This window comes from Lichenostomus cassidix, chromosome 6 (genome assembly GCF_008360975.1).
Source record: "Lichenostomus cassidix isolate B80296 chromosome 6, HeHo_3.0, whole genome shotgun sequence".
Classification (NCBI taxonomy): domain Eukaryota; kingdom Metazoa; phylum Chordata; class Aves; order Passeriformes; family Meliphagidae; genus Lichenostomus; species Lichenostomus cassidix.
In genome coordinates this window covers 31,718,468-31,730,230 of record NC_139487.1, presented here as the reverse complement: position 1 = coordinate 31,730,230, position 11,763 = coordinate 31,718,468, and the positions used below count along the sequence as shown (strand labels likewise).

At 55.0% G+C, this 11,763-nt stretch overlaps 1 protein-coding gene across 5 annotated transcripts in view; it reads left to right on the top strand.

Moving 5' to 3' along the window:
* CDH23 (cadherin related 23) overlaps window positions 1–11,763 on the top strand; it is a 177,326-nt gene that overhangs the window by 158,782 nt on the left and 6,781 nt on the right. For 3 of the 5 annotated variants that reach the window (XM_085064344.1, XM_085064347.1, XM_085064348.1), the window contains exons 37-53: window positions 707–928; window positions 1,011–1,130; window positions 2,973–3,153; window positions 3,985–4,118; window positions 4,341–4,550; window positions 4,696–4,803; window positions 5,260–5,362; window positions 5,988–6,323; window positions 6,408–6,611; window positions 6,804–7,262; window positions 8,095–8,211; window positions 8,784–9,008; window positions 9,092–9,261; window positions 9,523–9,660; window positions 9,816–9,935; window positions 10,354–10,531; window positions 11,229–11,440. In XM_085064344.1, coding sequence (XP_084920470.1) covers window positions 707–928; window positions 1,011–1,130; window positions 2,973–3,153; window positions 3,985–4,118; window positions 4,341–4,550; window positions 4,696–4,803; window positions 5,260–5,362; window positions 5,988–6,323; window positions 6,408–6,611; window positions 6,804–7,262; window positions 8,095–8,211; window positions 8,784–9,008; window positions 9,092–9,261; window positions 9,523–9,660; window positions 9,816–9,935; window positions 10,354–10,531; window positions 11,229–11,440 — 3,237 coding nt within the window. The remainder of the gene's footprint in view (window positions 1–706; window positions 929–1,010; window positions 1,131–2,972; window positions 3,154–3,984; window positions 4,119–4,340; window positions 4,551–4,695; window positions 4,804–5,259; window positions 5,363–5,987; window positions 6,324–6,407; window positions 6,612–6,803; window positions 7,263–8,094; window positions 8,212–8,783; window positions 9,009–9,091; window positions 9,262–9,522; window positions 9,661–9,815; window positions 9,936–10,353; window positions 10,532–11,228; window positions 11,441–11,763) is intronic. The other 2 variants (XM_085064346.1, XM_085064345.1) reach the window with 1 other exon arrangement.

Genomic DNA, 11,763 nt, shown 5'->3' with positions numbered 1-11,763 from the left:
CACCTGTGTGCTGAGCCCTTAGGCAGGGTAGTGTGCCATTGTCACCTCCCCATCCCCAGGTGGGGTGACACCCCCAGAAGACAGCTGGGGGACATCCAGGTGCCTGTGCAAGGCCAGGCACAGCTGGAAGAGGCTCAGATCCAGCTGAGCCTGACCAGCAGTGAAGTTGTGGTCAGCAGGGAGATGGTGCGACCACGGGAGGTCAGCCCAGTTCGCCAAGATGCTCAGTTTTGTTCCTCCCCTGAGCCATGGCAGCATTGTCTCTGGGTATTTTCGACCCACAGTGCCACCCTTGTCAATAACAACCAAGGTGTCCCCAATGCCAAGGCAAGGACTTTCACATGCCTCCTCCACAGACAGGGAAGCAAAGTGGAGTTCTGGTTTTCCCTGTGCCATGGGCTGCTTCCTGGTGTTGCTAGCAATGGTAAATAGTGCAAAGGGGAGGGATCCCATAGAGCCACGCTTTTCTTGGGAACAAGGGTGTGATTTAATCTCAGTACTTTTATCTCTGTACCCAACCGTTACCTGGAACTGCGTCTGCAGCCACGGCTCATTTCATTTGGAGCCCTGCACTCTGGTTGTGTCTCTTGGCAGTGTGGAGCCCACGCTGGCCATTGACCTTGACAGATCCAGCCTTTCCCAGCCAGCTCCAGGGATTGCACAGCAAATGCCTCCACAGTGCCTAATGATGTCCCATGTCCCGCAGGCCACTACCACCGTGTATGTCACCATCCTGGATGAGAACGACAACGCTCCCACCTTCCAGCAGCAGCTGTACGAGGTGACCCTCGATGAAGGTCCCTCCACACTCAACGCCACCCTGGTCACCATGCAGGCCCTGGATCGGGATGAGGGACCCAATGGCACGGTGGCTTATGCCATCACTGAAGGCAACATCTTGGGTACCTTCCACATTGACAACACCACGGTCAGTACGGATGCCAGCCCCATTCCAGACATGTCCCTGTCCCACTCCCTTCACTCCCAGCTGCTCTCCCCTGTCCCTGCAGGGGGAGATCCGCACGGTGAAGGAGCTGGACTATGAGATCAGCCACGGGCGCTACACCCTGATCGTCACCGCCACTGACCAGTGCCCCATCGTCTCGCGCCGGCTGACATCAACCGCCACAGTAAGGAGCTGCTGGGGAGGGTTGCGACACTTTGGTTGCCTCTTTGGGGTCAAGGAATTCCCGCTCTGTGAGCAGTTTCACATCTCCTTCCCAGTGGTCACCAGTCACTGTTCCCAGCCATGGCCAGTTTGCCCAGTTGCTGTCACCCTGCTCCCTCACGGGGGTTTCAAAACAGGGTCGTGCACAAGGGACACACGTGGGTTAATTAGCCCAATTATTTGGTCTTGCAAAGACATAGAGAAATTCCTGGAACTCCTTTTAAGTTGCATTCTGTTTTCTTGAGATGTCCTCTCGGTCCTTCTTGCTTGAAGGGACAGCAGGTAGTAAAGCACTGCTACAGCATTGATTTCGGCTTCATCTTTATCTTCCCAGGTTGTTTGTCTGCTTTTAAAATTCCTTTTTCCCTCCTTGTAAGGAGGTTATTTAAAGCCTCTAGTCATTTTTATGTTACTTTTCTCTGTAGCTCTTTCTTTTTTCCTGGACCGTGGTGACCTGAACTTAGTGCACTGCTCAAAGAGGGGGGAGCTCAGGCAAGCAGCTCCAAAGCAAATATTTTGCAGGAATTGAATACACTGATTATTTTTATGACCAAACCCAAAATTTGACGAGTTGTACAGTAGGCAGTGTTTGTGCCCAGGTTGATTTGGTGGTCTGCAGGTGGCAGGGTTAAATCTTCTGTCTTGACTGCCACAGACCATTGTACCTCACCCTGATATCAAGCCACAAGTTTTGCAATGCCCCAAAAGGAGATAAATTCTTGTGTGTGAAGGAAAAAAAAAAGGAAACATTGAAGGGGAGAAGTGTGGGAGATTTCCATGGATAAAATTTGTACCCACAAGCCTGGCAGTGGGACTCCATGCTTGGACAAAGGGGAAGCCTTCAGATTTGGGCATCTGATACTGCTGGAGATGACTTCCTGGCCCAGAACAAACCCCAGGTTTAACTGCAGGCAGGGAAGGCAGCAGCTGCCGCATGCTGCAGGCAAAAGCAGAGCTTCCCCTGAACTTGGCTCAAGCAGAGACATGAACTTGGAAACCCCTTCAGCAACAAGCACCGAAGCCAGAAAAGACAGGAAACACCCTCCCTCCTCTGCCCAAAGAGTTTGTACCAGCAACGTATGAAAACACAGCTTTTAGGAGGAGATGTAGGGATTATTTGAGATCCCTAGTGGTGGGAAGTCCATCGCCCTGATAAGGCATGCCAGTATTTGTTTTCTCCACTGCTATGAAACAGAGCAGAAACTTGGATATACTCTCTGTAAAGATTAGATCTAACCAGTAACAAATGCCCATCTGGTGGATTTCACTATCCTTTAACCCAGGAGATCAGAAAACACCTCATTTCCAGTGTCTCTCTCATAACCATCTGTACCACTGTTGGTCATTGTGGTTTTGGTGGAACAAGGATGCAACCTGCCAATTTTTTTAACTTTGTTCAGCAAACTTAGGAATTAAGCATTTTTTGGAGGAAAAGGCATGAGCGAGTGTGCAGCTGGCTGCAGAGATTGGGTGTCTCCAAACTCGTGTTTTGGTTTTGTCTATGCTGCTTGGACGTGAATATGGAGAACATCGGGCTTTTCCCTTGAGCTCTCCACTGTGGTGTGTGGCCCAGAGGTTTAGCAGTGTGCAGCTGGAGTTTTGTAGTGTGGCTGTAGGATGGGCATGATGAGCAACAGCTGAGTTTGAATCTCTGAGCTGTGAGCTTTATGTCTGGTGAACCCAGAAAAGCCAGAAATACAGGAGTTATTTTGCCATGTCAGCCATCCATGTCTTTCCATGCTCATGGCATGGTCTTCCCCTTCCATCCCTCTCACAACCCTCATCTTTCTCGCCCTGACTGCAGGTGCTGGTGAACCTCAACGACATCAATGACAACTGTCCCACCTTCCCACGGCCCTACGAGGGTCCCTTCGATGTCACTGAGGGGCAGCCTGGCCCTCGTGTCTGGACTTTCCTGGCCCATGATGGGGACTCAGGACCCAGTGGGCAGGTGGAATACAGCATCATCGCCGGGGACCCACTCGGTGAGCAGGGACATGGGACATCACCTCTGCTGCTGGCTGCCCCACGGAGGAGCCTGGCTTGCAGGACCGTGGGGCGGAAGCGCTTGAGAAAAGCCATCCTCCCTCCCAGCTCAGCCTGTCGACACCAGGAAATCCTGTTTTGAGCAACAGGAAGCTTAACCTGTTTGTGCCTGGACAGGGGGTGGCTGGGGCTTGTGCGAGGGAGGGGGGAGATCTGCTAAACAATAAAGGCAAAAAGAAATCAAAAAAGGAAAAAGAAAAAAGTGCAGAAAGAGAAACTGAGCCTCCACCCCTCGCTCCCTTGGAGTTTGCAGGGAGTTTGGGGACTGAGTTGCTCACCAGCACTCATGGTTCCACCAGCACCCTGGTGCAGATGGCAGAGGAGTGCAGAGCATCCCTAACAATGGGGACATCAGGTTGTCCCTCTGAGAAGGGGGTGGTGATTTTAGTCCAGGGAATCTGGAAGGCAGAGCCCAGTCCCATCTCCCGGCTGACCCCACTGCAAAGCTTCCAGAACAAGCAGGACGCAGCCCCTCAGCTCATGCTATGTAGCTCACCCTGCTCTGGCCATCCCAGGGCATGGAGGGGCTGTTGGCATCTTCAGAAAGGCCCAGAAAAGGGGTGCAGGCTCCTCTTGTTTTGTCATTGGCCCCATCCCCATGTGCTGCTGGTACCTGGGGGTACATCCAGCACAGTCCCCAGCTGCCACAAATCCACAGTAACAGGACATGGGTTTGTCCCCAAACCTGTCATGAAGCCCCAGATCCCAAACAAGCACTCCCTCGGGAAGCGAAGGCATGGTGACAGCCAGGACCCCACTGTGTCTGGCAGGGGAGTTTGTCATCTCCCCGGTGGAAGGAGAGCTGCGGGTGCGGAAGGATGCCGAGCTGGACCGCGAGAACATCCCCTTCTATAACCTCACCATCGCTGCCCGGGACCGGGGGGTGCCTCCCCTCAGCTCCACGGTGAGTCCCCCAGGCTGGCACAGGGGGCTGTGGGCTGCCACTCCCCCATTCCCTGTTATTTTCCTCTGGTCTCTGGCTTTGTTTTTCTCTCCTTCCCCTTGTCCCTAGGCCTTTCCATACTGGTCTGAGTGGGGAAGCCCACGTCTTGCCTGGGGAGTGCAAGAAAAGGATGGGAGGGGTGGAAATAAGTGCCACATGCCTGTCCTGCTTCTTCCCTGGCAGATGCTGGTGGGTGTCCGTGTGCTGGACATCAATGACAATGACCCTGTGATTGTGAACCTCCCAATGAACCTCACCCTGAGCGAGAACGCCGCCGTCTCCAGCTTTGTCACCCGTGTCCTCGCCCGGGATGCAGACGAGGGCCCCAACGCCCTCCTGACCTTCGACATAACAGCAGGGAACACGGAGAATGCCTTCTACATCAACAGCACTGTAGGGCCCGGGTGGGGAGATGCTGGGTTAAGGAGGGTGGGCACACCCAGGTGTGCTGTCTGGCATCCTTGTCCTGGCAGGAGATGGCCTAGGGGAAGCATTCCTCCCATCCCATGTGGTGCTCTCTGCCTTGTTTTCCCGGCAGAGTGGTGTTGTGTACGTGAACCGGCCGCTGGACAGGGAGCGGGTGGCAGAGTACAGGCTGACCATCACGGTGAAGGACAACCCCGAGAACATTCGCAATGCCAGGCGGGTAATTATGGACACTGCCGGGACCTCCAGGGGTACAGACAGGAGGGCAGGTGGGAAAAGAGGCTCCTGCCATGGCCAAAAACAAGCGGTGCCTTTACCCGTGGTGTTTCTGGTAGCAACCCCATCCCCAAAAAGCATTTGGGCATCACAAGGATGGGGCTACAGCCCCATCCCCAGCAGAGAACAGAACCAGTAGGATTTAGGACAAGTCCATAGTCACTTGTAGACTCCATGCACCAGCAGTAGATGCCATGGGAGGTGGGACAGTGTTGGGCTGGAGAGCTGGACAACCACAATGGTAGTGGAGCATTCTTTGGCTGACTGCCTCAGCGTGAGGGTCTCTGCATTTTGAGGGTGGTCCAGGTAATGCAGCTTTGACTGGAGGTGGGAGAGGGGGAAAGTGAGCTAGAGGAAAGGACATTATGGTCATCGCCCTGTTGTCCCAATTTTCCTTTAGGATTTTGACCTGCTGGTCATTTCCATAGCAGATGAGAACGACAACCGCCCCCTCTTCACCCAGAGCTCCTACCAGGCCGAGGTGATGGAGAACTCGCCTCCTGGTAGGTCTCTCTTCACTCCCTTACATGGCTCCTGAAGACTCCCTTTGGGGCTGGATGAGGGGAGGTGTCTTCTGGCCATGGTGGAGGAGACACAGTGTGGAGCAGAGCAGGGCTGCAGCTCAGTGGGACACGACACCTCTGAGTTTAAGAGGCTCTGGCTGAGGTCAGCCTCCAGGAGACTATAGCTTTGGTCCATGGTGCTGGTGGAAACCTTTCTGGCACAGGTCAGAAATCAGCCCCATTTGAGAATTGCTCAGCTGCAGCAGGTGGCCCTGGGCTGAGCGGAGCCCTGGGAGTAACCTTGAGGGCACTGTTCAGCCCAATATCCCTGAAGAGGATGGGCTGCCATCTCTCCATCACCTGCCTCACTCCAGGGGTTAGGGATTTTTAAGAGTCCAGCCTGTCTGGGTAAACATTTCCCAGGCAAAGAACTAGAAACACTATTCTTTCTATTTTGTTTTGCCTTCCTGACATTAAATCACTCCTTGCTCCAAGACCTCAGGTATCCTGTCCTGCCATTGAGCAACATCCCAAGCAAAGGGTTTGGGTGCCTCCAGGTGACACCATCTGTGGCAGGATGCTGGTGTCACCCATCTGATGGATGTATCTGTCTGTTTGCTTTTAGCTGGATGTCCCACCACCTCTCCTGAGCCTCGCCAGTCAGTCTGCAAGGCTGCAGCAGCCACACCCCAGTGCCTCATACCCCATGACGCCCCACTCTGTCACCTCTTCCATCCATTCGTTGCTGTCCCTCATGTGTCACCGGGGTGGGAGGGGACAGGGGGGTCCCGTGGGGCACTGTCACCCTCCCTAATGCTTTTGTCATCTCATCCAGGGACTCTGGTCACAATGCTCAATGGACCCATCCTAGCTCTGGATGCTGACCAGGGCAGCAATGCTGTGGTGACCTACCAACTCCTGAAGGCATCCCTGGACCTCTTCATTATCAACAACAGGACAGGTGGGGTGGCTCAGCTGGTCTGTCCCCAGCCCAGGGCCAATAGGTCCCCATGGGGTCTGCCACCAGGCTTTTCCCCTTCTCCAGGTGTGGTTTCTGTGAAGCCCGGTGGTGTGATAGACCGAGAGGCTTTGCTGGACCCTCACCTGGAGTTCACGCTGGTGGCTCGTGATGTGGGGGGCCTGAACAGCACTGCCAGCCTGACAGTGACCATCCTGGATGACAATGACAACCGCCCTGTCTTCCAGCCGGCATTTATCACGGCACGGCTGTTGGAGAACAGCCCCCCAGGTCAGGACTGGATGTGAGGGTGGGAAATGGGGTGGCCTGGGTGTCCCCCTGGGGCTGTGAAGATCCAGCTCAGTGTGAAAATCTGGGAATTGAGGCTGCCCATGTTGCTTGATGGTATTCGCCTTGGGACCGAGGGCTTGTTACTGCTGCCCTCCAACGCTCGCTTGAGAGGGCTGTGTCCCACCTTTCCAGGCTTCTCCGTCCTCCAGGTGACAGCCACAGACGTTGACAGTGGCCTCAACCAGCAGCTGGATTACCGGATTGAGGGTGGTGGCCAGGACAGGTTCCTGATCGATGCCACCACAGGGGTGATCTGCGTGGCAAACATCACCATCGACCGGGAGGAGCGCGATGCCTACCGGCTGACAGTGGTGGCCGTGGACCAGGGCACTCCGGCACTCTCGGGCACTGCCACCGTCAGCATCATCATTGATGACATCAACGACTGCCGGCCCGAGTTCATCAACCCCATCCAGACTGTCAGTGTCCCCGAGTCAGCTCCCCCTGGCACCGTGGTGGCCGAGGTGACTGCCATTGACAGGGACCTCAACCCTCGCCTGGAGTACTACTTGCTGGGGATCGTGGCCCGTGATGACACAGACGCGCTGGTGCCCGAGCAGCAGGGAGCTTTCACAGTGGATTTTAGGACAGGTAGGAGAGGGAAGGGCGGCATGGGCAGTATGGAACCCTCTCCTCGTTTCTGCTTCTTCTTCTTCTCTGCCTGGAGGTAGGTGTCTGAGGTACAGGGAGATGATGCTCCTCTCCTGCCTCCCCACTCTCCTCCTCCAGCTGCCCTGTCTCACCCTGCCCTGTCTTCTTTTCCCTGTCTGACTGACTTAACTAACCTTTTGCTTTCTTTTCTGGCTCTCAGCCTGCCAGGTTTGTCTCTGTGTCTGTGCCCATTTCTCTGTCCGTGCCATCCATCGCCTCCCTCCATCTCACCCATCTCCGTTGGCAGCCCTGTTGCAGGCCTGGGGCTGCTCAGCCTTGGCAGACTGGACCCAAGCACCCTCACTGGGGGAGCAAGGGGGGCACTCCGGGGTAGGTGGTGGGCTCCACCTTTGGGGAAGGAGGGCCAGGAGCTCCCTGTGTCTCTTTTGGAAGCACAAAGCTGATCCAGGAAAGAAAAATGCCCTTGTTGGAAAGAATACAGGACAAGGTTGTTAACGATGCTGAGCTCAGATGGATGGGTTGTGCAGGGGAGCAGCAATAATCACTCCGAAACTGCTCTTGGATGCACAACCCAAACCCTTACCCAGCTGAGGCTGTGTGGAGCAAGCAGAAGGCAGGAGATGGAGAGCAGGGAGAGAGCAGTTGTCTCTTCCTGTAGCTCTTGAGTGGTTTCCCTGTTCAGCTTTTGGAGAGGCAGGAGAACAACCATGACGCAGGGTGCAGTAGTCAGCTGCTACACACGGCCCTGCCCAGGGTCCTCTGGGGGTGGCACAGGCACAGCCTGTGACATCCATCTTTTTGGGGTTCCCAGGAGCTGTGAAGATCAAAACTCCCCTCAACCGTGAGCTAGTGGCCACCTACGAGGTCACCATCTCTGTCCACGACAACGCCAGTGAAGTCATTGACCGCTCAGTCAGCGTGCCCAATGGTAAGGTGGGCTCTGCCCAGGCAGTGTGGGAACAGGGACTGCCCCAGCCCTTCCCAGGCACCAGTACAGCTTCTGGGGCATCAGCAGCTTCTGGCACATCAGCAGCTCTCCCACGTTCCTCTCCATCCTGACCAGCAACATTCCCAGTAGGACAAGTCCTGGACCAGCTCCCATCAAGTTCAGGTTCTCCCCTGAGGACTCCCTTAGAGAATGTCTCAGTCATCCCAGGGCTGCAGCGGGTATGGGAAGAACTGTGTGCCCATAACCTTACCGTGGGAGACACTAATTTCTTCATTACCATTCCTGTCATATCTTGCCACCCCACTATGGGTAAATTCAGCCCCATGTGTGAGAAGACACAGGAGTAGGTGTCCCAGAGCAGCATAGGGATACCCATAGCGTTCTCAGGGCATAGTAGCTGTGGGGAATATTGCAATTTTTCGACCAGTTGGCTCTCCTGGAGTTCACACATGTGGCTTTACAACACTCCTTCCTCCCAACCTTCTTTCCCTTCTCTCTCTCACTTGTTCTCCTTCTCTTGTCCCCACCTGTGGTCTCCGCCATGGCCACAGCCAAGCTGACAGTCAATGTCTTGGATGTCAATGACAACACACCCCGCTTCCGCCCCTTTGGGGTCACCTATTTCACTGAGAGGATCCTGGAGGGAGCCACGCAGGGCACCACACTCATCTCCATCTCGGCGGTGGACCCAGACAAAGGTGCCAATGGGCAGATCACCTACGAGCTGCTGAACCTCTCTCCGGAAGGTTACGCCTGTCTGGAAGACCCGTCGGCAGGTTGGTGGCTGGGGAAGGTGGGAATCTGGGGTGGGTTGGTGACCTGGAGTAGGTTTCTTATTTCAGGGTGTTCCATCCTCTAGGGAAGGTTGTGGCCAACAGGACAGTGGACTATGAGGAGGTGCAGTGGCTGAACTTCACCGTCCGAGCCTCCGACAATGGCTCTCCCCGCAGATCTGCTGAGATCCCCGTGTACCTCCAGATCGTGGACATCAATGACAACAACCCTGTTTTCAGTCAACCATCCTACCAGGTGAGCTGGGCTCCCCTGTTAAACTCTGTGTGGGGGGCTGGTGAGGACAGGCACAGAGCTGGGGCTCTCCAGGGACACCTTCTCTTCCCTCTGCCTGCGCTTGAACCATCTGGAGAAGATGGTAACTTTACCCTGCACTCCGTGCCAGCACCTTGTTGGGGGTCTGGCTGTGCCCAGCCCTGGGTGCCAGCCTGTCCCCTTGGTTACTTCCTGCTAAAACAGCACGGGATGAACCAGTCCTGCCTGCTCCCTTTGTTGCAGAAAGCTGTCTTTGAGAACGTGCCGTTGGGTACAGTCATTCTGAGTGTCACAGCCACCGATGCAGACTCCGGGCAGTTTGCTCTCATCCAGTACAGCCTGAGCGATGGAGAGGGCAAGTTTGGGATAAATCCCAGCACGGTAAGGAGCCAGCTGAGGCTGGAACACAGCAGGCAAAGGGAGGGGATGCTGAAATGGTCCCAACTTGTGCCTTGCTCTCCCACCTCAACTTCTGCCCCTTCTTGAGTACCAGCTCTGCCAGATGAAGTCCACCTGAAGGTCTCTGTGTGCTGCAGGGTGACATCTACATCCTGTCAGCCCTGGACCGGGAAAAGAAGGATCACTACACACTGACAGCCGTGGCCAGGGACAACCCTGGGGATGTCTCCAGTAACCGTCGGGAGAACTCCGTGCAGGTAGGGCTGTCCTCCTCCCATCACCCCTCATGTGCTGGTCACTAGCAAGAAGGTGTTAAAGCTCCAGCTTTCCTCCCCAGGCTGGACTGGGGGACAATTAGGCAGAAGAAAGAACAGATGACGCCAGGAGCAGTGGGGTGGATGGCGCGGGGCACTTTGTGCCACAGGGAGAGCACGTCGGCAGGAGGGGCAGGGGAGGGTGACACTATTGTCTGCAAGTGCTGAGGCATGAATGGGTGCTGCAGCCATGGTTGCCTCCATTGTTGGAGGCAGGAATTCAGCTGGTGGAGTTAAACAAATAGCAGGAAGGGCACCTCGCTCCAGCAGCAGAGCTGCAGGTCACAACAGGGGTAGGGCCCCAGGGGCTGCCCAGCCTTTCCCAGCCTCGGGTCACCCAGCTGGCTGTGCTTTGTCGAAGGTGCTGATCACAGTCCTGGACATCAACGATGTGAGGCCCCAGTTCAGCAAGAGCCAGTTCAGCACCAGCGTCTATGAGAACGAGCCAGCAGGGACATCAGTGATTACCATGAGTGCCACCGACCTGGACGAAGGGGACAACGGTGTGGTGACCTACAGCATCGAGGGTCCTGGAGCAGGTAGGTGCTGGGGGCAGGGGGCTCTTCCCCAGGGAAGAGGGTTATGAGGAGAGAGCAGTCATAGGCATCACTACCCCATCTCTTGTTTCTGCTTTGGACTCCTGGGAGCAATACTGAAAGTATGGAGCTTTTGCTATTGCTCTGCAGTTCCCAGTTTCTCACTGTCACAACTTTGCCTGCCTTCATCCTGCAGCCCAGCCTTGGCTCATGCTCTTTTCTATGTGCACCAGTGTGTCATGGAGCAAACTTACTGCCTGCTTTAGGTGAAGTCTGTTAAGGGCAAGGAGGGGTGGGTGGATAGTGATAGTGCCTGAAATCCAGTGTATCTGCACACGGAGAAATCATAGCTATCAGGCAAAAGCCAGCATAAATGTAGAGGGGAATGACAGAACATTCACTTTCCTGAGACACATGGACTCCTCTGGCTCCATTATCCCAGCCTGAGCAAGAGTGAAACACAGACAGGGGTGACCAGGGAGCAGAGCCCAGAGACAAGGCTATGGCAGTGGGCTGGGATGATGCAAAAACCCTGAGACCATCCATACTCCAGGCCTCGGGCATCAGCTCCACTCCATCACCCTTGACAGGGATTTCCCACCAGTGAGGGGTGCACTTCAGCTGGTATACTCATTTTTAACCCTAATTTATTTGGTGCAAAGTGTCCTGAGTCAGATGGGGGTTTTCTTTCTCTCCCCAGAGGCTTTCAAGATCAATGAAGACTCCGGGCTAGTCACATCCCGGCGGCGCCTGCAGTCCTATGAGAGGTTCAACCTGACTGTGGTGGCCACAGACAAGGGGCATCCTCCTCTGTGGGGAACCACCCTGCTCCACATTGAGGTCATCGACATCAATGACAACCGCCCTGTCTTCATCCGCCCGCCCAACGGCACCATCCTGCACATCAAGGAGGTAAGTCCCTTGGGAGGAAGCAGGGTCAGGGCATGTTGAGACTGTGTTCAGGAGCACTCCTGCCTTTCAGCAGCAAAATCCTAACTCCATCTCCACTGGGGATGCAACAAGACCTTGATTTGGCATGTGGCAAGAAGGTTTGGGTCATGGGGGTGGAGTTCAAAAACAGCCTCTCTCCATATGTGCAAGTGGGGATGATGGGGGCAGATTTGGGGAACAGAAACCCCAGCAGCACTCAAAATTAGTAAACAGTCAGTGTGTGGTGCGTGCAGAGCGTGTTTATAAACAAGGGCTGGAAATGCTGACATTTAAGATGTTTCTCC